This window comes from Indicator indicator, chromosome 25, assembly GCF_027791375.1.
Source record: "Indicator indicator isolate 239-I01 chromosome 25, UM_Iind_1.1, whole genome shotgun sequence".
Taxonomy (NCBI): Eukaryota; Metazoa; Chordata; class Aves; order Piciformes; family Indicatoridae; genus Indicator; species Indicator indicator.
The window spans coordinates 2,992,967-3,017,767 of NC_072034.1; the positions used below are offsets into that span (position 1 = coordinate 2,992,967).

The 24,801-nt window shown below is 50.9% G+C and overlaps 1 protein-coding gene across 1 annotated transcript in view; it reads left to right on the forward strand.

The window, feature by feature from the left end:
* SHROOM3 (shroom family member 3) overlaps positions 1 to 24,229 on the forward strand; it is a 128,331-nt gene extending 104,102 nt beyond the window's left edge. The window contains exons 4-11 of the mRNA XM_054392329.1: positions 2,241 to 2,372; positions 5,239 to 8,470; positions 12,379 to 12,455; positions 16,278 to 17,195; positions 18,270 to 18,773; positions 19,385 to 19,532; positions 22,862 to 23,134; positions 23,870 to 24,229. Of these exons, the coding sequence (XP_054248304.1) occupies positions 2,241 to 2,372; positions 5,239 to 8,470; positions 12,379 to 12,455; positions 16,278 to 17,195; positions 18,270 to 18,773; positions 19,385 to 19,532; positions 22,862 to 23,134; positions 23,870 to 24,229 (5,644 nt within the window). The remainder of the gene's footprint in view (positions 1 to 2,240; positions 2,373 to 5,238; positions 8,471 to 12,378; positions 12,456 to 16,277; positions 17,196 to 18,269; positions 18,774 to 19,384; positions 19,533 to 22,861; positions 23,135 to 23,869) is intronic.
* The last annotated feature ends 572 nt before the right edge of the window (positions 24,230 to 24,801 follow it).

Below are 24,801 nucleotides of genomic sequence, written 5' to 3' on the forward strand. Positions count from 1 at the left end.
GCAGCGCTTCCCCGTGGGCTTGGGCTCGGCTGAGATTGGGTTACCCTTAATCCACGTGTCCAGGATCAGGGAGGTGTGGAAACAATGCCAGGTGATCCCATGCTGAGCTGGGACAGCATGGCTGCTGACTCACACTCACAGCTTCAACGGCCACAGCTTGTGTTAGTGCAGCCAGAAGGCTTACCTGCCCCTTGGGGAAAGGCTGAGAGCTGGGTTTGTCCAGCCTGCAGAAGAGAAGACTCAGGGGGGACCTTATTGACATGTTCCAGTACGTAAAGATTGGCTACCAGGAGGATGCAGATTCCTTTTTCACAAGGAGTCCCATGGAGAAGACAAGGGGTGATGGGGACAAGTCCCTGCTGGGGAGATTCCTGTGGGACTCCAGAAGAAAATTTTTCCCCATGAGAACAGTCAGACACTGGAATCATCTCCCAGGGGAAGCAGTGGAGTCCCCTGGTCAGTTTTCAGCCTCAGCTTGACAGGGTGCTGGGCCAGCTCATTTCAACTCAGCTGTCACCGAAAAGGTTGGACCAGATGATCCTTGGGGTCCCTTCCCACCTGGCACTCTGTCATTCTGTGAAAACCCCTGTGGCTCAGAACTTTGACTACACAGCTCCCCTCCAGCTCCTAACTGATGGAATCAAGGGAGAATGTCCTTTGCTTGTGACCATTCAGTGATCATCCCAAGCAGAAACATAATGCTGGGGGCTCACAGTACAAAAAGAATCTTTAAATCTCTGCCATGGAAAAAGCAGGAATGTGAATTGCTCTTAATAAACACTTTGGGCAACTTCCCACCCAGCAGCATTGAGCTTCCTTCTCTCTCTGGGCAAGGAGCTTACCAAAAGAGATCTCTTTAAACACCTACACAGTGCTCAAGCTCACCCTCTCTAAACCTCCACTTCAGCTTTCCTGAAGGCAATCCCATCACAACAAATGTTAAAGGGAAGAGAATGTCCCTTTTTCTTTCTCCTTTTAGCTGCGTCTGAGGGAATGACCTGTGCTTCTGAAATCCATATGGAAAAAATGCTGGTGGAATGCTTCTCTCTCTCACTTCCTGCCAATGCTTTTCCATGTCACAGAACATCAGCTGGTGCCAGTAGTAACTTGTGCTCGTGAAGGACTTGACCCTAACAACCATTTTTTACCTTCTACATTTTCCTGTACAGTTTCTTCTCACAGTCTTGGCCAGTGCTAGGAGAGTCCTTTTTTGGTGTCTGGTTTACATCTGCAGAGGGCATTTTAATCTCTTCACTTATTCAGGACGTGCTGTACTGTGAAGATTTCAGTGAGACACTTGAAAGATGTATCACATCCTCCTCTTGCACCAGGGCTTTGTAAAAGGGAATCAGGATGCTCCTGCAGCTGTCACGTCTGGGATTTCAGTGGTCCTGCTTTATAGGTAGATAAGGTTGTCCTGCAGGCTGTCACATCTGGGACTTCAATGGTCCCCAGGTCCAACGCTGCTCCTTGTTCTCATACAGTTAGAAATTGTGAAGATGAGTGATGAGATCCCCCATGAAAAGCAGAGGGAGGATTAAGGATGAGCCCAGAGGCTGGGGTGAAGGAGAGTCTGTGTGACATGTTCAGGGATCTCTAATCCCCTGCTGCAACTTTCCATTGCTCCATTAAGAGCTTTAAATAAGGTTGGTGGAGAGTTTTTTACTCCTGGGAGCTGATGGAAACTTACCTTAGCATTGGGGACTGAAGCAACCAAAGGCCAGCTGTGCTGTGCCATGCCTGGGGACAAACCCAGGCTCACACGCTGCTGGCTGTGAGGCTTTGAGGGGTGCAAAGGACTCACACTGCTGGCACTTGGTTGCCACAAGTGTTTTCCTGTGTTTTCCTCAGCTCTGAGGAGAGAGCAGAACAGCATTGTGCAGGCTTCCACCCCCTACTTGACCCTTCAGACAGCTTTGCCAGCCGTCACTTCAAAATGAAGGGAAGCTTTTGAGAGGAGTGAGGCTTCTGGTGGGGAGGCAGAGGAGCCCCACCATTTGGTGGTGACCCTCTTGTCTTCCCATGCCTGCTGCCTTCCAAATGTGAGGGGGAGCATGTGGTGTGAGTGTCAGGAAGGGTGAGTTACCACAGCTTGGTTTGCTTGGAACAGGCAAGGATACAGCAGTGGAAGAGAAATGAGCGGGAGCAGGTCTAGATATGGCTGTTGGGTTACTTCACATTCCTCTCCCTTGGAATTCTGGGCTGTTCCCGATGTACCAAATCCTTCTGCTTTCACCTAGGCGGACTGAAGCTCCAGGCCGACCTCACTCCTGGCATTCAACCAAACTTGTGGAGAACCAACCCGATCCCAGCATGATGCAAATATCTCAGGGTACGCTTGGCACCCCTTGGCATCAGTCCTACCACTCCAGGTAAGCAGCACACAGGTGTGGTCCTGCACTGCATGGGCAGAGCTCTAAAGCGGGGGGTGGGTTCCATTCCGTATCATTTGCCCTGTTCTCCCATGGGTGTAGAAACCAGGCTCCCAAGCTAGCATGCTCCTAAAGCTACACCCCAGTCCTGTGTCTTTCCTTTTTTTTTCCAGTGCCATACTGGTTTCAGGGAGGATCTGCCTTGTATCCAAGGTTGTGTCTTGATGGTGCTGACTACAGCCTAAATGTAGAGCACAGGAGTGAAAGAAGGGGACAAAAGATATGGTGGGAAAATGTTACCAGTCACCTGCATATGGCTGGACAGGTTTACAAGCATCCAGGGTTAGGATTAGAGTTGGAAAGGCTTCTGTTCCTGTTTGGTTACCCAGCTAAAGTGGCTGTGATTCTCTTCTTTAGGTGCTCTGTGAGGTGGTTAATAAATTGCCTTTAAAATCCCTCATCTCTCCAAAATGGGAGCCCACTGTCAGGACATTAATGTTGTGGATCTAGATGTCCTCCTGCATTGCATCCTGCAGACTGCCTCCATGTAGAAACTCAGCATGGTTGTTTCCCCAGCAAAGGAAAAGAAATCCAAAGTCAGAATTAGTCTATTAAATTAAAAAAAAACAAAAGGAAGGAAGGGGTGTAGGTAGCAGGCAGCTGTGCCCATCAGCTGTGCTGCTCTCAGGAGCAGCCGGCAGCAGTGCATCAGCCACGATGCTCCCAGGGTGAGAAGTTCAGCCAGGGATTTCCTGGGTTTGGCAGTCACTTTTCTGCACAGGTCAGCTTTATCCTGACTCTGTGTGCCTGGCTGTTTCACTAAGAGGTTAGTGCAGGGGTTTACCAGGCCCTAAAAGACTGAACTGATCACCTTAGTGCTGTTAGAAGGAGGTGGTTTGAGGCACCTCTGGTTCTGGCCAAGGCAGACTGGAAGCAACGATGTGGTCCCAGCAAGCTGGGCCTGTTTCTGTGAGGCCACACAGTGTGGTGGTTGACTGGGAGAGCTGACTGGGCTTAGACATACCTCTCAACAGCCCCAAAAGGTGCTTGGTGGTAAGGCCTGGGGCAGCTTGAAGGGGAACAAGTTTAAATTCTGCCCTTGGAAGATTCAGAAGGGTTGCAGGAGCAGGAAGCTCTCCTGCAGCCACTGGAATTTCCTCATTTCTTCTAAAGGTGAAACTGAGCCTGGGCAGAGGGGAGGAAAAGAAAACAAAGCATTAAAAAAAGTGAGGAGATAGTTGCAGAAAAACAAAAAAACAAAACCAAACAAAACAGTACATTTGTCCCTGGCCTTTAGCACAGATCGTACTGCAGCACGTTCCTCTCCCACCCAGGGGCTTTGCTTCCCAGCCACAGCTCCTGGCAGAGCCTTTGGCAGCAGGGCTCTGTCTCCTGGGTGCTTGAAGAGGAGCATGGGGAGCATCTAGTGGCCAGCTGGCCAGGGCTGTGCCAGGCATTGCCAGGGGGATGATTTATCTGGAACTAAAATTGAGTGGTGCCTGTAAATGAGTGAACCAGCTCTCTCCTGAGGTTTGCCATATCTCTGCCTGTCTCTGTGCTCCTCTGCAGAGATGCTGCTCCTTCCCCTTGTGGACAGGCTTCCTTCTGCCTTTCCTCATCCTTAGCAGCCTCCTCCCTCCATCTCTTCTCTGGGCTTGTTGTTAATTCAGCAGGGTGGAAATGACCATGACTGGGATATGACCTGGAGCAAGCTTTAGGCTCTTCAGCACATGCTTGTTAGGATTTGGGTTTGTTATCCCAGTGGAGCAAAGCAGACAGAAATGCAGCTTGCCTTGCCCTGTGTCAGCTGAGGCTGCAGCTTGCTCCCTGGCAAACCCAGGCTCCTTTCCACTCCTGCTTCCAGCCCTGAGCCTTGCCCTGCCATGCTGCACAGGGGACAGCAGCCTCTCCTTTCCTGGTGCTTTCCTGTGGCTCTGCCAGGACAGTGCGTGCAGTTGCACAGGGACCTAGAGAAATGCTCTCTGAGGGAGGGGAGCTGGGAACAGAGGCAAGAAAAGGGAAACCCTCAGGCTACACTTCCCAGTCCTCTGTGCATTTGCCTGAATCTGGGAGGAGAGAGTTGCTAGAGGAAATCCACAGTAATTTGTGATAGCCTCTGTGAGCTGTGCCTGGCACAAGGAGCTCCCTTCCCACTGATAGAAAGATCTCCGAATATCCTTTCTGAATACATCTCTGGTGGCCACGAGTCCTCTTTTGACACCCCTGTATCTTGGAGCAGGTGCCAAGGTGTCCCTGCACCTGCTGAGCAACATCAGGAGATGGCTGAGAAGACTTCTTGAGGTGTTCTTAAGCTGTTCCTGGTGTACCCCACTTGTCTCCATGCACAAACACATGCAGCTCTTCTCTGTCTTGTCAGTTTAGTTTTCTCACAGCAAACAAACTATCCTTGGGACAGATGAATTTCCAGGAAGCCTGCCAGGGCATAGCCTTCATCTCCATAAAAAGAAATGAAATGGGGAAAAAAGGAAGAGATTAGATTCCCCCCAGAACGCCTCCTGTGCTCCTCTCCTCCTCCCCGGTGGCGTCGGCCCTCATTCAGCTTCCCGAGTGCTTTGGATAGGTCTGCTGGGTGGGGTCACTGCTGCCTGGCTCCAGCCATGCTCTGTCTCTTGGGCTGGATTCCCCTCCCACCCTTCTGTGGTAAATAAGAGCCATGTGTTGCAATGTCAGGCAGTTCCTCTTTGTGAACTGGGATGACTGCAAGCAGGGGATGGAGTAAGGCCCAAATATGGGTTTTCATCTGCACTCCTCAAAACTAAACATCTTGCTTCTGAGCTCACTTATAAGTTGTTGTGCCTCTCCTCTGCAGACAGGAGGGTTTGACTCTTCTCTCACTCTTCCCCAGCTCCTCAACCAGCGATCTCTCTGGCTATGAGCATGGCTATCTGAGGAGAAGTCCCGACCAGTACAGCTCCCGGGGCAGCATGGAGAGCTTGGACCACCCCTCCCCTGGCTACCATCCTTGTCACCTGTCCCCAGCCAAATCCACCAACAGCATCGACCAGCTCTCCCACCTTCACAGCAAGAGAGACTCTGCCTACAGCTCCTTCTCCACCAACTCCAGCATCCCCGAGTATCCTGCTGCCCCCTTCAGCAAGGAGCACTCCTGCTCCACAGACAGCCTGCAGCCCCGAGGAGGCCTGCAGGAGGGCATCAGGCAGGCTGACATCAGGTACGTCAAGACTGTCTATGATGCCCAGCGTGGGATCTCCAAGGAGTATGAGGTGAAGTCCTCTGCCTTGCTCCCCAGCTGTGAGGCTAGGGCCTCTCTGGAGGGCCGCAGCCATGGCAGGCTCCATGGCTTCCTGCGGCACAACCTGGCTCCCTCCTGGGCACAGCCAGGCCAGGGCTCCCTGGATAGCAAGAGCCAGCCCCACAAGGGACCTCCCTTACCTCCCGCTCGCAGCGACAGCTATGCAGCCACCAGGCACCACGAGAAGCCCAGCTCCTGTGCTGGCCTTGACCTGAGCAAGCCTGGTCGGAGTCAGCCAAAAGGGGCCTGGTCTCCACTTGTCAGCACCCTGTCCCAGGGGCCACTGCTGAAAAGCCCCTTTGGAGAAGGGCACCTGCACACCGTGGTGGAGAAGAGTCCAGAGAGTAGCCCCACTGTGAAGCCCAAGCAGAGCTATTCCCAGCCAGCCCAGCCAGGTCAGCCCCTGCTGCCTACTGGTGTCTACCAAGTACCTTCCCCAGAGCCACACTATGCCCAGGTGCCCCAGCCCTCTGCAAGCAGCAACGGGACGCTTTATCCAGCTCTGGCCAAAGAAAGTGGCTACTCTCCACCTCCTCCAGTCTCCTATGACAAGGCTGTAGCCAGCTGCACCCTGGGCTTTGATGAGAATGGAAACCAAAGCACTGCAAACAGATCAACCATCTTCTACCAGCCCCCAGCAGCTGAGAGAAAGCATGAGGCTGCAGCAAAGCTTCTCCAGCAGAAACCTCCTGGCACAGCAGGCACAGAAGTCTGCCCGACCACGTTGAGAAAGGAGGAGCTGTTACCCCCCTACAAGGTGGCACACAGCAGCCGAGAGACCACAAGTCCTGCACAGGCCACCAAACAGAGTTTTCAAACTCCACAGCCCCAGGTGAGGGATGCTAGTGAGAGAAAAACCCATTTCCAGCCCAAGGAGGAGTGGACAGCAGAGTCCTTGGAGGACAAAAATGGCAAGGCACAGATCAACGAGAGAGACTCTGGTAGCCATCAGCAGTGGGGTCACAGCAAGGCCAAGCAGTATGGCTTCTCCTCCTTGCAGAACATCCCAGAGAGCTCCAGGAGGCAGAGCAGCTCCGAGCTAAAAGAGATGCAGGTGGGTGAGGGTTATTCCATCCCCAGACTGTCCTTGGGCAGTAAAGAAGAGAAGGACCACAGGGCACAGGGGCACAGACAGTGGAGTGATGTGGACCCACAGGCCTTTGTGAGGCAGGAGGAGGAGGAAGGCACCGGTGTGACTCTGTTCCACACTGCTGAGCCTAAGCATAAAGAGCCCTCATCTCCACAGCACCCAAAAACCTCTGACTTTGGGAGGAGCCGGCTCAGCTCCAGCAGCACCCAGAGCTTTCCCTACAGCAAAGCAGAGGCTGCCAAGCCCCGCTGCTCTGTGCTGGAGAAGGTCACCAAGTTTGAGCAGCGAGAGCAAAGCGCTCCCCGACCCCAGAGCGCCGGCATGCCCAGCTTCGGCCAGCACTATGGGCCCAGCAGGACCAGCCAGCCCTCCAGCACCAGGTGCTCTCTGCACAGCCTGGAGGACATGCGGAGCAAGCTGCCCAGTGAGCCAGGCAGCGTCTCCAGCCCCTCCATCAGGAATGGGAAGCTGGAGGAGGCTGACTGGCGCACTATAGAGCTGCAGATGGTGGCTTCGGCGAAGCAGGTGAGACCCAGCGAGTACTACAGCTTGTGTCCTGAAAATGAGGTGCAAACAAGGGCAGCTCAGCTCCTGAGGAGTAAAAGCACATTCCAGCTGGGGGATGAACCTGAGAAGGAGATCCTCTGGAAGGATAACATCCAGGATGCCCATGGGCTGGACACACCATTTAACAGGGCCTACAGGAACAGCATTAAAGACGCTCAGTCCAGGGTGCTGAGGGCCACTTCCTTCCGTCGCATCAGCCCCCCATTTGGGAGCGCGTCCAAGAGAACAGCCCAGAGGCCTGCCTCAGCCCACATGGGCGTGAGGAGCACGGCAGCTTCTCCCCACACCCCAAAGGAGAGGCACAGTATCACGCCCACAGAAGGCAGCCTCTCTGCCCTGGACTATGGCAAGGGGCAGCACGTCTCGCGCATCGGGGGCCGGAGGCGGCTGACGGCGGAGCAGAAGAAGAGGTCCTACTCGGAGCCGGAGAAGATGAACGAGGTGGGCATCTCTGACGGGGAGCCATCGCCCTTCTCCTTCCAGAAGAAGAGCAGCCACTTTGTGTTCCCGGAGAACACGGTGGCCGACCGGCGCAAGATCTTCGAGCGGGATGGCAAAGCCTCCTCCACCGCCTGCCTGTCCAAGCCGGAGCTGAAGCAGCTCCAGCAGAGCGCCCTGGCCGACTACATCGAGCGCAAGACTGGGCGCCGGCCGTCCTCGCAGGACGTGGGGCTGCTGAGGGAGCGTGCCCACAGCTCCTACCTGCAGCCCGGAGCCATGGACAGCCAGAGCCTCTCCTCTGCCTCCAGCATGAATTCCCTCCAGGACCAGAACCTCTACCGCCGGAGAGAGTCCTTCGAGCGGATATCCAGGATGGGGAGGATATCTTCTACCCTTCCTCCTGAGCTGCTGGGCTACTTTGATCTGAGTGGAGATGAGAGGAAACCAGGGCGCCAGGACAGCTTGGCCACGAGCCGCCCCAAAGCAGAGAAGTGCCGGGATTACAGAGCCAGAACAGAGCTCACCAAAGGCACGCAGACGGACCCTCTGGGTGTGCAAGGCCAGCCTCGCTACGGGAAGCAGGAGCAGGTCTTGGAGATGCCCTCCAGCAGCAGGAAATCTGGGAAGTCGGTGTCCGTGGAGGACCTGCTCGATAGGCATGACCAGCAGACGGTTCCCGTGCACGTACGCTCCCGGTCATCACCCACCGCAGAGAAGAAGCACCAGGTACCTGGGAACAGGGGGCGAGGGGGAGTGTCAGAGCTTGGGTTGACCTTCAGTCATGGCAGGGACTCCACTGGCTAGCCAGGGGTTAAATGCCTGTTGAGGAACAGTTCTGAGAATCACAGATTGCACTGGGTTGGAAGGGACCTCTAGTTTGTTGCATTCAATGTCCATGGTGCTGGTCTAGATGCTTGCAGGTGGAGTGCTGCTTCTGGACATTAGGAAAAAAATTTTCACAGAAAGAGTGGTCAGGGATTGGAATGGGCTGCCCAGGAGGTGGTTGAGTCACCAACCCTGATGAATGTGTTTAATGGTTGTTTAGATGTTAGGAGGAAATTCTTCCCCATGAGGGTGGTGAGACGCTGGAACAGGTTGCCCAGGGAGGTGGTGGAAGCCTCATCCCTGGAGGGTTTTAAGGCCAGGCTGGACGTGGCTGTGAGCAACCTGCTCTAGTGTGAGGTGTCCCTGGCCATGGCAGGGGGGGTGGAACTGGATGATCCTTGAGGTCCCTTCCAAGCCTAACGATTCTATGATTGTGTGATGCTAGGTGGAGCTTGGGGATATGGTTTAGGGGTGAGCTTTGTAGAGTAGGGTTAATGGTTGGACTTGGTGATCCTGAGGAGCTTTTCCAACCTGAATGTTTCTGTGATTGTGTTGAGCTTTCTCACTGCTGGGGCTAGCTAAGGGATTTCAGAGCTGCTGAGATTTCAGTGCCTCTGTGTGGGTGTTCTTGCTGCTCTGGACATCCCACCTGAGGTGTCCTGCTCTTAGCTGGCAGCATCACCAGAGAAGCACCAAGCACCATGAAGGTGGTGGCGATACACTGCTGCACTGCTCTGCCTCAGCCCGCTTTCCTGGTGCCAAGGAGAGAGGCTGAAAGCCTGCTTGGAATTGCTCAGGCTCCCACTGTGACTGGCAGTGCTGGGAAAGGCTTGGTGGAGGCTCTGCCAAGTAACCATTATGTTTTGCCTCCAGCCCTGGAGGGAAACATTGCAGAGAAAACTTAGTGGAGACCCTGGCCGCTCTTTCCATGTCCCCTGCTTGGCGGCTGGGAACATTGCACTGATGTCACAAGTGGGGAATTCGACTGACTCTGATGATGGTAAATAGTAGAAGCAGGCTCACTTCTTAAAGACCAACTGCCCAGGCCAGCTCCTCCGACAGCTGAAGTCTGTCCAGACCTGTTTAGGTAACTGCAAAGGGTTGAGCCACACAGATTTAAAGCAGATCTGCTGCCTTATCCCCATCTCCACACCAGGCTCCATTCATCATGGGTAGAAAGAGGAAGCAGCCAAAATGTGTGGACAGGTTCTGAGTGTTTGGACAGGGCAGCTGAGATCCAAGACATCTCCTTCTACTCTTGCACTTGCTGCTGGCACAGAGCAGATTATCTGGGTGCAGCAAAGTCAAGTGAACGTGCAACAAAGTCAAGGCTCTGGGCAGCACCTCAGAAACAGGCCAAATGGGGGTGTGGGGGCAGGAGCCATCCTCCCAAACTCATGGTGTGCTTCTTTCTAAAAGTCCTCCCTCAACAGAGCTCAGATCCCACGCTATGTTCTTAAATAGGGAGACTTTAAAAAGCAGCTTGTGAATATCAAGTGACTGGAAGGCATTTGCCTAACCCTTGTTGCCTCATCCCAGCATCAGTATTTTTCCACACCAGCCAGGCAGCAGACAGGCCTTAAGACACAAGTTAGGGTGAAGGACAAATTGTGACTCTTTCTCTGCCTCCCAGAAGAGTCAGAGAAGTGACAAAACCAGCACCCAGAAGAAGAAAAATCACTAAAATGTACTTTTCAGTGACAGGTTGGATGATGATTAGAATCATAGAACTGTCGTGATTGGAAAAGACCTCCGAGACCATCAAGTGCAGCCAATCAACCTAACACCACCATGGCCATTAAACCATGTTCTCAAGTGTCATGGCCATACATTTCTCCAGGGATGGGAACTCCACCACCTCCCTGGGCAGCCTGTTCCAAACTCTGACCACTTTTGGACTGGAACAGGTTGCTCAGGGATGTCATTGAGGCCCCATCCCTGGAGACGTTCAAGATCAGACTTGATTTGGCCCTGGGCATCCTGATCTAGCTGGAGGTGTCCCTGCTGACTGCAGAGGGGTTGGAGAAGATGACCTTTGAGGGTCCCTTCCAAGCCAATGCAATCTGTGAAGCTGTGATCCAGTCCCACTGGCAGGCAGGCACTTGTGAAAATCCTGGGTTTAAATCCCAACTCTAGGAAGCATGCTCCACTTCCAAGACAGACACCAATCCGTGGGTGTCTGTCTGAAAGGGAACTGTGTGTCTGAGTGCTCTCTCAGTTAGCTTTGTCTCTGCTCTGTCTCTAACACAAAACCACAGCTAGAAAAGCAGGGGACAAAGCCAAAGGGCCCCAGCCAGGATGATTGTTTTTAATTGTTTTAGCCTCTCAGATTTTTGGGGGGGAACTATTTGTTCCCAGTTTAGCAGCAGACTTCTCTGCTTCCCCCTGTGCTTTTCAGGGGCTCGTGTTCAGCGTCTGATGTTCCTTTCAGGCTGCATATAAATCACAGTGCAGTGTCAGGGGAGGAATTAGTTTAAGGATGCAAAGGAATTGATAGCCATGTGGAATGATTAGCTCTCAGGCTCCACAGCACATTCTCAGCCTCCCTTCCTCTCTGCTTTTTCAGTCTGTCTCAGCTTACATATTTCCCAGCTCCTGGACTCCTAAATCAAGGTCTGCACTCACCCTCCCTCAGCAGCCACACTGACCAAAAAAAGCAAATTACTAAGGATGTGGGGAAGGGGACGCTGAAATGCTGTCTGCTGGGAAGATCATTTGGGACAGAATACCAAGCTCTTCAAAAGCAGGCTTAGCATCTGCTTTTGTGTCTCATAATAGCCTGGTGTCCTGTGGTGGGAGCTCTAGGGCAGAATGAGATCCACAAAAGTATTTGAGCTGCAAAATCAGTCTGGTTGTAGCTGACATAAATGCCTGAACAGGAGGCAGCTCCTGCATTTTGATTTTCAAAAGACCCAAGTGCCAGCCTTTGGGATGATTTTCAGCACCTCTCCCTGTGGCTGGAGTTTCCTTGGTGGCATTCAGCATCTTTGTAGTGTTTCAGCCCTGGTTTGGCACTGGGCTTGTGCAAGGTTGTTCAGTTTGGTTCCCTTATTAAGGCTGCTTCAGTGATGTCTCAGCTTCTGGTAAAGCAGAGGGGAACAGCCAGATCCCACTGGTACCATTAAGTATGTTTTTAGAAGAGGCCAGGAGGCTTGAAACAAATATTTCTGTGAGTAAGTCTGCCTGCTGGTCTACAAGCCATCCAGAAAAAAAGGCAGAGGGGCCCCCTAAGCAGGAACAGGTGCTGGAGATGTCCTCCCCTCTACTGGGTTCAATTTTGGGCCACTCACTCCAAGACATTGAGGTGCTAGAGCCACCAAGCTGGTGAAGGGTCTGGAGAACAGGGCTGGGGAGGAGCAGCTGAGGGAACTGGGGGTGTTTAGCCTGGAGAAAAGGAGGCTGAGGGGAGACCTCATTGCTCTCTGCAATTCCCTGAAAGGAGGATGCAGTGAGGTGAGGTTGGTCTCTTCTCCCTAGTCTTAGAAGGAGAAGCAATGGCCTGAAATTCTGCCAGGGGAAAGTTAGGTTGCAGATGAGGAAAAATTTCTTTGCTGTAAGAGTGGTCAGGAATTGGAACAGGCTGCCCAGGGAGGTGGTGGAGTCCCCATCCCTGGAGAAATGTGTGGCCATGGCACTTGAGGACATGGTTTGATGGTGTTAGGTTGATGGTTGGACTCAATCATCTTGGAGGTCTTTTCCATCCAAAACAATTCTTTGATTCTCTCTGGCCGATGCCATGCTCACTCCACCAGGGCTTTGTTGGTTTGGTTTGCTTGCTGCCCACTGCTGACACTGTCTTTGCACTCCAGGACCCACTGAGAAGGGACAGCAGTGAGTTTGGCCCCATGGTGAGAGACCCTTTCTACGTGGTCAGCGCGGGACCCAGGTGGGTATATCTTAATGTCCCCCTTGTCACTGCAGGATCAGCTCTTGCCATGTGTTGTGTGTGTGAAGGGATGGGTCATGATGTGATAGGGTTTAGTGGTGAACTTGTTGGGCCTGATGGTCTCAGGGGTCTTTTCCAACCCAAATGATTCTATGATAAAACAGAGAACTCACCTGTATGGACACAGCTGTGGGTGTGCTGTGTCCAGCTGAGTTAGGAGGATTATGTTGGTGTCAGGGTTTTTTTTCACTACAGACATCAATTAATTCAAGTCGTCTTGGAGCCTGTTTCTGCAGCAAATTTCCAGTTACCTGGCTTGTAAAGTGTGTTGGATATGCTGCCAGAACTCACACCCAGATGCTGTCATAGCTGAAGGAGAGAATACCCTCAATATCCCACGCTGCTTTTCTCCAGTCCAGGATGCTGCCTCCCCAAAAGCAGCTGAACATTTGTGTGGACTAAACCCAGGAGCTTTCATTTCTCTTGCTGAATTGGGAGCTTGCCTTTAAGCTGCTTTCCATGGTGCAGGCAGAACATTTTGCTCAGCAGCATGGGAGAGGGGAATGCTTTAAAAATAGGAAAGTGCAATTATAAAACTCCTCATATTAGGACTTATGTAACCATCCACTTAGCAGTGGGTTGTTTTGATGTTAACTGGAACTGAAGTTGGTCTTGCTCTATTTACATTTAAATAATAAATAGATGTTTGCCCCAAGCTCTGAGCACCCAAGCAGCTAACTCCTATTACAGTAAAAGCCATCAAGAGGGACCAAGAGGATTCTTCCCAAAGCAGCTCTTTTTATCACAAGCTCTCTGTTTTTACAGCAGGACTGGACACTGCTGTCTCCAAAGGTTCTTCCACACAGCTCTGGGTCAGGGGGTGACAGCTCCAAGTGGAGAAAAGTATCTACTCTAGCTAGGTCTTGTTTCTGAACAGCTGTTTTTGCCCCTAAGAAGACCTAAATGTTGATTTATATGGATGCAGTCTGCCCTCAGGCACATCCTTTTATGATTATTTAAAACCCACTCAGTTACTTTGATTTGGAATCACTTTTCCCCTTTTTTTTTTTCCTGGAAGAACACTAAGGCTGGCTTAGTTCAACCTGCTTCTGTGTTTCTCTTAGAGGTGGCATTTTGTCCTTCTTAACAACTGCTTGCAGCTTCCTTTTCTGTTTGTTTTTATTTCCCCCCCCAACCTATTTTCCAAGTAGCAGGATTGAACATCCAGACTGCAAACAAGTTTATTGGGGCACAAAATGTAGGTTTCTTATGGTACTGCTTGACTGCACAAAGATTATTGGTATGAATAGTTTTATGATGTCTCTGCTGCATAGGCATCCTGAATGCTCCTCAGGCACCATTTCTTCTGAGAGATATGAGGTTGCTTTCCCTTTATGATAAGAACTGGATTTCCTAGAAGATAGAATGAAAGGATGAGAGAAGACAGGAAAAAAGCCCTTGGCTGAGAGGACTGAGGCTCCCACTACACAGGCTGCAAATCACTCCCCACAAGCCTTGATTGCTGAGTGGTTTTTCTTGTATCACTGCTCCTGAAATGCCCTGGAAGAGAATGGGCATGAGTTTTGGAAGCCAAAGGGTTCCCACTGTGCACTGCTGAAGCTGGTAGGAGTTTTACAGTTAATTCTAAGTCAAGAGGAGATCTGAATCCTCCACAGACTGGAAAAGACCAGGTAGATCAGGACCTTACCCATGTGTCATTGGCTCACAGAAGGAATCCCACCATTAAGGTGCTTTGGATGTTCTCCTGCCCCAGTGTGAGTATTTCATAGGCTGGCTCATATGGGGTTGGTGAAGCATCTTTAATCCATCCCTTTAGAGATGCAGTCTTGGTCTGTCCTGTGACATCTCTCTGGTCCTCTCACATCTGACCATCACCATCCTGTCACTGTCTGCAGTGGCATGGGCCCTTCAAGGAAGCCAATAGCAGGCAGTAGGAATTATGCATCTAGGTTGCATGGGGACACAGCTGCTTGATGTGCTGGAGAGGAGATGGGACCATCCCTACCACCTCTCTTGCTCAAGGAGGAAAACTGTGAAAGAGAGAATGATGGAAAGCCTGATCAGCAGTCTTTTGGTCTGGCCACACGTGCTCCATGGCTTGTACTCCATGCTCTTGCACTACTCCCTGGCTGTCAAGAGGGTGGAGCCAGACTTTTCAGTATTGCCCAGTGATAGAACAAGGGCCAGTGGACACAAACTGAAGAACAGGAGGTTCCATCTAAACATAGGCAAAAACTTTGCTGTGAGGGTCCTGGAGCAGATTGCAGCAGACTGCCCAGAGAGATTGCAGAGTCTCCTCTGGAGACTTTAAAAACCTTTCTGGACATTGTGGTCCTGAGCAACCTGCAACCTGCTCTAGGTGCCTTTGGGTTGGACTAGAGGTCCCTTCCAAGCCCCAGCATGCTGGGATTCAGGAATTCTGTGCTGCCATGGCTGTCTCATAAGCACTGTTGGGGGTGGTTGTTGCTCCACCAGTTTTAGAATCCACAGTTGCTTCCACAGTAGGAGAGATCTTTCAATTAGAGAAACACCATCTGGCATTTCTGACAAACAGGGAGCATCTGAAAAGAGTACACATTGCTACTGTCCAGGAACCACAGACAATACCAAGAGCAGCCTGTCTGGGAAGTTTCCCTACCCCCAGGCAAGGGCTGCCAAATTCTATTCTCAGTTACACCAGAATAAAGCCCCATGTCCTGGGCAGGGTTGTTCTTAATTTGTACCAGTCCAGTGGAGAGCAAATTTGGGGCCCAGGCCTCCAAACACGATGATTGTTTGAACAATGCATCTCAAGCACAGAAAATAGATCAGCAGCAGAGCTTTACTGGGTTTTGTTGTCTTACAGTATGGCTTCATGGGTTTAGATCTTCTTCTCTAGCATCTGCCAGCACTCCTATTGCTGCTCATTTAGTTTTCCAGCTAAATAGCCATATGGGCAAGTAGTTTGGCTAAGTATTCTGAGCAGCATCCTCACTTCAAGGGCCAGACTCTGCTGCTCAGACTCACATGAGAACGTCTTAACATGCCTGGAAGGAATAATTGCATCTGCTGCCTTTGAAGCCTTAACATCCATTTGAGTTAAAGAGGATTGACTTTGGGGCTTGTAACATCTGAGTGGAGCTCTTTTTTCTAACAAGATTCCAAGATTCTAAGAATTCCTTTTTTTTTCCTTTGCAGTCAAAATAGTGCATTTTTTGGCCTCACTTTGTTCTTGGAGACAGCTGAATGGCTGTGGCATCTTTCCAGAAGGAGCAAATAACGTTATGGGATTTTTTTTTGGCCCATAAAACTGAAATCCTTAACATCACCAGCAAGGAAGAATGGAGTTTGATGGCAGATAATAGCAAGTGGTCTGTTTTACAGAAGGTGGCCACTAGCCCCATCTGTAACAACCCAAATTCAAAGCAAGGCTGGAAGGGAAGGCAGACACTTAGGTTTTCATAGCTGTTTCAGTTGGAAGAAAGCTTTATGATCATCTAGTCCAACCTTAAATTTCCTAAACTTTCCTAAATTTTTCCTGTTAAGTTCTTGCTGTGATGCCTGCTACAGGTGTGTGTGATCCAGGGCTAAAAATGATGGGAGCTGGCAAGTGGGAATGGAATCTGGCTCTGTCTCCCTCGCATCAGTAGACTGGATTTTACCACCAGCTTCAAAGCACGACTGAGCCTAACCTAGACCAGCAGGCACTGACCCAGGCCTCTGATACAGTTGCATAATTTGCTCATTAAGGAGGTGCACAATAGCTTTACTTGCTCATTGATTACTTTTTAATCTTATCATGGTCTGTCTCTTGGTATTTAGGTCTTTCAGCAAGCAAGAAAGAAGCCACTCAGAAAAAATGGCCTTCACAAGTTATTATCCCCATCCTCACCACAGCAGCGAGGCTGTCACCGGGCCTGCCACGCTGACCGAGAACCACAGGCTCTCAGAACTTGCCAGGCCAGACAGCAGGACTTCTGCATTTGTCCTAACCCCAACGGAGGCAAGGAGTCACTATCCTGAGCAAAAGCAAGGCTTTAAACCCTTGTTCCTTAACCTTTCTCCTGGGGCTGGCCAGTCCTCCCCTGACACACCCGCCCAGACTCCCTCAGACTTGCAGAGTGCAGGGGATGGCCAGGCTGTGAGACAGCACCATGCCAAACGAGATGCTGCTCCCCCTGAGGGCAACAGTGACATGCAGGCACAATCTTTGGGTGCTGTCCAGGATAGATCCCCTGGGAGCCCCACAGAAGAAATGATGTGGAGAAGAAAAGCCGGGCTGCTTCACCGATCCCTCCCACCCAAAGTGCTGTGGGCTCACTCGCTCAAAGACAACAGCTACCCAAGGGCTGTGGTGTCTCCTCCAGTGGCTGGGCCAAAGTTCTCCCAGAGGTGGCAGTCCCTGCCCACGCAGAGCAGCACTTCTTCTGACCCAGAGACTCCTTCTCCCCAGGGGACAACCCATCTCCGGATCTCGGAGTCGGTGCTGCAGCTCACACCGCCACCGGCGCTGCAGGACGACGAAGATGACGAAGTGTTTGTCACAGCCTCCCAGCCTGCTGTCGCCTCTCCACCCTTCTCACCCCCACTGCCATCCCATCCCCTTCCTGAGCTGAGCTCCTGTACTTCTGCAAACAGCACAGAGGGATTCCCACCTTCTCCCCCACCGCTGGCGCTGGAGGGGACCACTGGGGCAGCTGGAGACAAAGCCCCCAGGCTGGCAGAGGAGGCCAAAGCAAGGTAAGGCAGGGCTGTGCCCAGCAGCCCTCGCAGGGCCAGACACAGGCAGCTGTGTGGGGCTCCAGCCAAACGGGACTGAGCTCCTCATGCCAACATGGTCCCCACACAGCAGCTGGCTGAGCGGGAAGCTCACAGAAGACTGCATGTGTTATAAGGGGACAGGGACAGACAGACAGACTCACTGCCACTAGGCTTTTCTGGCTGCCAAGCACGTGGTCAAGTAATGTGGCTGGGGCAGGGCACAAAGCAAGAAGGCAAAAAGCTTTGCGGACCATCAGCAGTTGCACTGACAGGTGCTCAGCTAGCAAGGCCAAGGGGCTAGGGGTGAGAAACTATTCTGGTCTTGATCTTCCTGCAGTTGCTGAGTAGATTTCAGTGGGGTTGCTTCTTAGTCCCTCCAGCCTGAAGAGTTCAAATGGCTGCTGACTCCTTCCAGTTAGTAAGTTTAGAGAGAGAGAGAGCTATGAAGATCCATGATGGTTTTTCCAAACACTTAGAATTCCCCAGAATACATTTTAGACCTGGCATGAGATAAGGCTGTTATGAAACAGTGACCATCTGCCAAGAAGTGACAGCGCAGATACGTCACAGTCACACTCTACAGTGAATTTTTCCTGAAGGACAGGACTTTGGGCTAGGTGCCCAGCTGGGTTAGCTCACACAGATTCCCTTTCTCCCAGGGAGCTGCCCTGATTTCCAGCTGGGAAGAATCTGGCCTGGGATTGGCCAGATCTGGTAGGGATTGGCTTTTCCAACATGTAAAGGACACGTGAGTATTGTCTGCTCAGGATGGTGCTCCCAGGTGGTGAGAAGCAATGTCCTCAGCCTGTGAGCAGGAAACAAAGTGACCTGTCACTCACTGCTGCTTTCTGTGTTGGAGTGACAACACAGCAGTGTACAGGTTGAGGGGACAATACGGTGCCAGTAGCTTCCTACTTTTCCGCATTGAAATGAGGAGTAAGACACAAAAATAAGTGAGAGGGAAGGAAAACTTGTCTTAGGCTTTCCCCGTGTGCTCCCAATGGTTCTGGATGGCAAGTTTCATTTCATCTCACAGACTTTTTCTGTCCACAGCAGCTTCAAAAGCTTTCCCAAAGCCCTGGCTGAGAGGGAGGGCACCAGTATCAGTGAAAGGGACTGGCCCCTCTCACCACATGCATCAAAGAGGACCAGCTCTCCATCTGCTGTGGACAAGCAGCACCAGTTACCTGCTTCTTCTGAAGGACTTCAGAGTGCTGACAGGCAGCCCATAAGTCCACCTGAAGGTAATCACAGAGAGCCAGCAGTCGCCACCCGGGAGTCGGAGAACAGCAGCCTGGACTCTGGGCCGCTCAGCACAGCATCTCCGGTGAAGACAAAGACCAAGAGCCCAGAAGATATTAAGTCAGAGGCTCTAGCAAAAGAAATTGTCCACAAAGACAAGTCTCTGGCTGATATCTTGGATCCAGATTCCAAAATGAAGACAACCATGGACTTAATGGAAGGGATTTTCCCCAGTGGGACCAGCTTGCTGAAGGAGAACATGAAAAGGAAGACGACGCAGAAGAAAGCTAACAGGACAGCAGCTGAAGATGAAATGTAAGCTCTGCTTCTCTGGGTTCAGATGTGATTTGATTTTGCTACCTTAACCTTTGCAATTCAGTTTGGGTTGAGATGTGATTTGATTTTGCTACCTTAACCTTTGCAATTCAGTCCAAAGCACAGTAACAGAGATGTGAGACTAAAATCGGGACCAAAACAGTAGAAAGATAATGAGAGGATGAATTTTGGAAGGAGGGATGGAGGCATCTACTTATTGCAGGGGGATGCAAGGATCGGCCCAAGTCCTCCAGTGTGGTTTGAGATGGTGACTCCCAAGTGACAGTTGGAGAACCATACAGAAATCGGCTGTAATGCAGCATGCCAGACCAGGTGGTGAGCCCAGCCAGCAGCGCTGAGCTGTGCTGATGGACCTGCAGCGAGGAGCCGATCTTGTCCAGAGTCGTTAACCCATCACCTTTTAAACGGAGCAGGGAGTGAGGCAGGAGAGCAGCTGACATGCACCCTCTGATGGCAGGAATCGGTCATTTCCCTTGTGCTTAGTAACACCGGGAAGGTCCCAAAGTGGCAGTGCTGGAAAACTATGGCTCTAGGCATGGGGAAAAGGCAGGTTCAGACTGAACTCCTCCTTTTTCTTCACTGTGGTGTAGGAAAGAAAAGGAAGCTCCTGTCACCCTGGTCACCTGTCCTGCTTATTACAACGTTTCAGCACCCAAAGCAGAGCTGCTGAATAAAATCAAGGACTTGCCAGAGGAAGTCGGTGAAGAAGAGGAGCTGCTGGACATCAACGAGAAGAAGGTAAACTCAGCACACAGCCGTTTGCTGGTTACATGCTGAAAGTCACCTGCACCTCAGCAGCTCAGTCAGTACAACCTGAATGTGGGGACTTGGATGGGAGGAGAGCAAGGCTGGAGAGGAGGAGCCACTTTCCTCTCTTATTGCAGCCACCTCACCCTGAGGAATAGCCCCTGTGCTTCCTGCTGTAAACTTGCCTTTGCAGGGCCTTCTAATTTGCCCCTGTGGCTGTCTGACATTGATACCTGTTAATTACAGGCATGCTGTGAAGCTCACAAATCCCAAGGAGTCCCAGACAGGTACTTGTCTACCTGTGCCTCCCTTCACACACCTACTGTGTCCATGTCAAAGGCAGCTCTGCCTGCCAGCAAATTTGAAACATCATGGGATGGTTTAGGCTGCAAAAAACCTTTAAGATCATTGAGTCCAGCCCTTAATCCAGCACTGGCAAGTCTACCACTAAACCATGTCCTCAACAAAACATCACACTTCATGCTGTTTGCAAAACAGCAGAGTTTAAACAAAGTGAATCACAGAATTGTTTGGGTTGGAGAAGACCTCCAAGATCATGGAGTCCAGCTGTCAACCTAAGACCACCATGGCCATTCAGCCACGTCCCAAAGTACATGCCCACACATTTTAATCTGTTAAGCAAAATCTGCTCCCTGCCAGGCTTTAATACAACAGCTGGAATAGGACCTCCATCCAAGTGCTCTGTGGCACCAACTATGAGTGCTAAGTGAGGAGATGAGCTCAATTTATTTTGTGAAGCATTTGGGATGCAGGTAGGACCCTGCCAGGTCCTTAGGAGCTGTCATACCATGTCACTGGCATGGGATAGAGACTCCCACTATGCCTGCCAGCTCTTTCCGTGGTCCTTCTGGGAAGCAGATCTACCCAACCAGATCATGTCTGTATTGCTCATCAAAAGCATTTGCCTGAAGCTTTTGTCTGCTGCTTTAATTGTCTGGCCCAAGCCATTGGTTGTAGAGCACCCAGCTAAAGCCCTTCTCATGTCTGCAGCATTTGATCTGTTTTTGGGCTGCTGTTCACTTCAGCTGCCTGCTTATGCCAGCCTGAAAGGTGGGGAGGGAGGAAACAACGCAAGGAGTCAGAGGATGTGCTGCTGGGGAGATGTGAGCCTGCCATGGAGGAGAAGTCCCAGGCCTCAAAGGTTACATTTGCATGGGAAAACAGAAATGGATGGGAGTGATTAGGCCCAGACAGCAAGATGTGCCTGGCATGTTTGTTCATGGTCTGTGTGGAAGAACATTTGCATAGGCATTATCTGAGCAGGCAGCTCCGCTGAGAGGTCCTCTGCATACTCCAAGCTCATTTCCGTTGTAGGTATTGCAGGAGCTATATTGGTTGGTATTTGGCATTGCAGGAGAGTCAGTGATTAATGAACACAAAGCTAGGATGTCTCAGACCTTGTCCACCTCCCATTTCTTCAGAGCAAAGGTTCAGCACTCTCAGCAGCCCAGTCACCTCCTGCTAGAGCTGGAGGGCAGGTGGCACCCTGAGCATAGCTCCCAGAGCAGGGAGGAGCACCTGCCAGTTCTGAGCAGCTTGGTCCTCCAGGAAGCCTGTTAAGATAAATGCCAGACTTTATGTCCAGCCCATAGAGTCCTGCTATACTTTTCCTCCCCAGCATCATAATCATCGAAGGCTCTGATTTAAGAGCATATTACTCACACTTTACTCAGCCTTTGCATGTGTGTGGAGGCTGCAGTAGACTGTAGGCAGCTAGCAGACCCTGAACTCCAGAGGCTGCACACACAGAGTACCCTCTAGTGGTGCCTGCCTGAGCAGTGCTCTGCACTTCCCTGCTGCCAAACCAGCTTCAGAACACCACTGACAAACCACCCCGGGGCAAGGGCTGATTCAGAGCAACCCCCAGAGGCCTGGGCTTGCAGAGCCTTTCTCCTTGGAAGCAGACTGCTTTCCTGCTTGCAATGACTGTAAATTTGGTGGAAAGAAGGCTTGATTTACTGCTATTTCATCCTGATCCTTTCTCCTTGCAAGCAGGCTGCCTTCCTGCTTGCAAGGACTGTCAGATTTGGTGGAAAGAAGCCTTCTGAGAGAGTATTTTCAGTGATTTACTGCTGTTTCATCCTGCAGTTTGTAGCCAGATTAACATATATGGAAAGGTGCCTCAGCAGTGCATGAACTGAGGAGGCTGAAAACACCCAACCCTTGTATGAAGAGCTTTTCCTGCTCTCAGGTCTCAGTAAATGGAAGCAAGAATTGCAAGCCCCAGGCCACAGGCTTCTCCTTTTGCATAAGTCTTCCCCCTAAATCCTGACAGAAAGAAGTTTCTGCAGCACATGTGCAGCACTGCTGTTTCTGGAGTAACTAAACCCTGGGGGCCTCCTTTTCTTTGGCAGTGAGACAGTTGCCAGCATTTCCACAGGAGGGGTGTGTGCTCTCCCTGGCTTTTCTCAGTCACTAAGTGAATTTAGAGCATCTCTGGGGTAAATGCTTGCTGGATGCCTCTGTCTGTGAGGCAGTGTCTTGCAGGGTTGGTCATGGTTGAATTTGAGGCTTGCACCTCAACACTGAGGCAGATGAGTAAGGAGCAGTTTCAGGGTGCTACAGGAGGGGGAAAGATGCAGCAGTTCCTTCTTTCTTGCTAAGCCCCAGGTCACTGATGTCAGCTCAGCCTCCTTTCATGCCATTAATACAGCTAAAAGTCATTTTCCTTCCAGTAGTTTTGTACAGCTCTAGATCATTAAGAATATAGCACCCAAAGAAGACATTTCAGGCTGGGGCAGGGGGTGGGGAGTAGGGAGGAGAGGAAGCTGTAGCTCCCTTCAGAGACTTCAAAGTACCTACATCTGAAATTCTGAGTATCATGCGTGTATGGGCATGTATGGAGCTGGGTGTCAAAATGTGGTACAACAAATCAGGTGTCTCATTTATACTGTTCAGTGATGGTAGAACAAATATATCTTCATGCAATCTGATGAGGTGTTCAGGTGATCACCTAGATGTGAAATTTCAGAGGTTTCTGTTTCCTCCTAATGTCTTCTTAGTCAGAGAGTCAAGTCATAGAATCATAGAATGGTTTGGGTTGGAAGGGACCCTAAAGATCATATAGTTCCAACAGCCCTGCTATGGGCAGGGACAGCTCCCACTGTAGCCATATCCTTTTGTTGTCATCGAAGACTTGTTTTGGTTGGAAGAGACCTCCAAGATCATCAAGTCCAACCATCAAGCTAAGAACACCGTGGCCATCAAAACGTGTCCCAAAGTGCCATGTCCATGCAATTCTTGAGCACCAAGGTGGTTATGGTCATGACTGATGTGACCATGTGTTTCCCTTCTGACAGGCTGAGCTCATCGGCAGCCTGACCAACAAACTGGAAATCCTGAAGGAAGCCAAGGAGGGCCTGCTTGCGGACATCAAGATGAACAATGCTCTTGGAGAAGAGGTGGAGCTGTTGATCAGCAATCTCTGCAAGCCTAATGAGTTTGACAAGTACAAGATGTTCATTGGTGACCTGGACAAGGTGGTGAACCTGCTGCTCTCCCTCTCGGGGCGCCTGGCCCGCGTGGAGAACGTCCTGAGGAGCCTGGGGGAAAATGCCAACAGTGAAGAGCGGGTAGGTATCTCACAGCCACGGTGCCATGGCCTGCCTCTGGAGACAGCAGCAGTCACAAGAATGTGCTTGTCTAAGCCAGGGCCTCCAAAGGCTCCCAGGAGGGCAGGTGGTCTTAGTGCTGATGTCACACAGAATCACAGAATGGTAGGGGTTGGAAAGGACCTGAAAGATCATCCGGTCCAGGCCCCCTGCCAGAGCAGGGTCACCTAGAGTAGGTCACACAGGCATATGTCCAGGTGGGTTTCAAATGTCTCCAGAGAAGGGGTTTTGGTCCCAGTGTATAAATGTCTCAGACCCTGCAGCTTTTGACTGCTAGCAGAATGGGGTGTTTGGGACAGCACATCTGTGAGCACAGCTGGAGGAAGGGCTGTAGAGTGTTATGTGCTGTGGGACTACCCATTGCCTTCTGCCTCAGCTGAAGCTACATGTTAACATTCTTGTGGTGGCTGTGGGAGACAAAGCCAGGTTTTCCTGGTAGTTATTGCTTTCAAGCAAGCCTTACTGACTTCTCGGAGCACTTTCTGCCCCCCCTTGACTAGAACATTGAGAGTCTGGTCCAGTGGGACTCATAGTCAACCCATGAGGAATTCATCCTCCTCTCCTAGGCTTTTGACTGCATATCTGAGAGCTTTGCAGCCATCCTGCCTGCCCCAGAGATGGTGCTGGGAGGAAGGAGAGAGGGGCTCAGTGAGTTCAGTGCTGCTGATACTGAAGCACTCTTTCTGGTGTGTGCAGAGCTCCCTGAATGAGAAGAGGAAGCTGCTGGCTGGCCAGCACGAGGACGCTCGGGAGCTGAAGGAAAACCTTGACCGTCGAGAACGGGTGGTCTTGGAGATCCTGGGTAACTACCTGTCTGAGGAGCAGCTCCAGGACTACCAGCACTTTGTGAAGATGAAATCTGCGCTCCTCATCGAGCAGCGAGAGCTGGACGATAAAATCAAACTGGGTCAGGAACAGCTCAAGTGCCTGATGGAAAGCCTCCCCACGGACTTCACACCAAGGGATGCAACAGCAGCAGCTGCCCTTGCTGCACTACTTGCTACCTCCAGCGGGGTCAGTGGTAAAACACCTCCAGCAGTCTCCTCCTCACTCTAACCTTGCCCAGGTGGACCTAGGATCTGGTCCTCCTGCTCCAATCTATTTAATCTGAGGACGTGGCAGATGGTTCTCTGCAGAGACAATGAACGGAGACAGGTTTAAAACAAGATTTTAATGAAGGACAAAAAAACAGCAATAATAAAGGTTTTCTTTTCTTTTCATTCCACCTCTGCTTCCTGGAAACTTAAATCAATGTGGAGAGAAATCTCCTCCTGCCAGAGGTGAGGAAGAGCCTCACAAGAATTAAACACATTACCTTGCATAAACAAACATGACCTCCTCTCTTCCCTCCCTTTTCCCACCTCCCTGGCACCTCACTAAATAATGAAGGATCTAAAAAAGAATGAAGCCTTAAAAATAAACCCAACCCATTCTACTGAACACTATTGATATTTATATTTTTTAAAGAGCAAGACAGAATGTGTAAGTTTTTGTACATACTCTAATCAGTTCCTTGATTCTACTTCATTCTGTATGTAGCAAAGACATTTAATTTTGTATTTTGTGAAAAACCTTAACAAAAAAAAAAAAAAGAGGGAACCCCAAAGATAGTCTTGCATTAGCTTGGA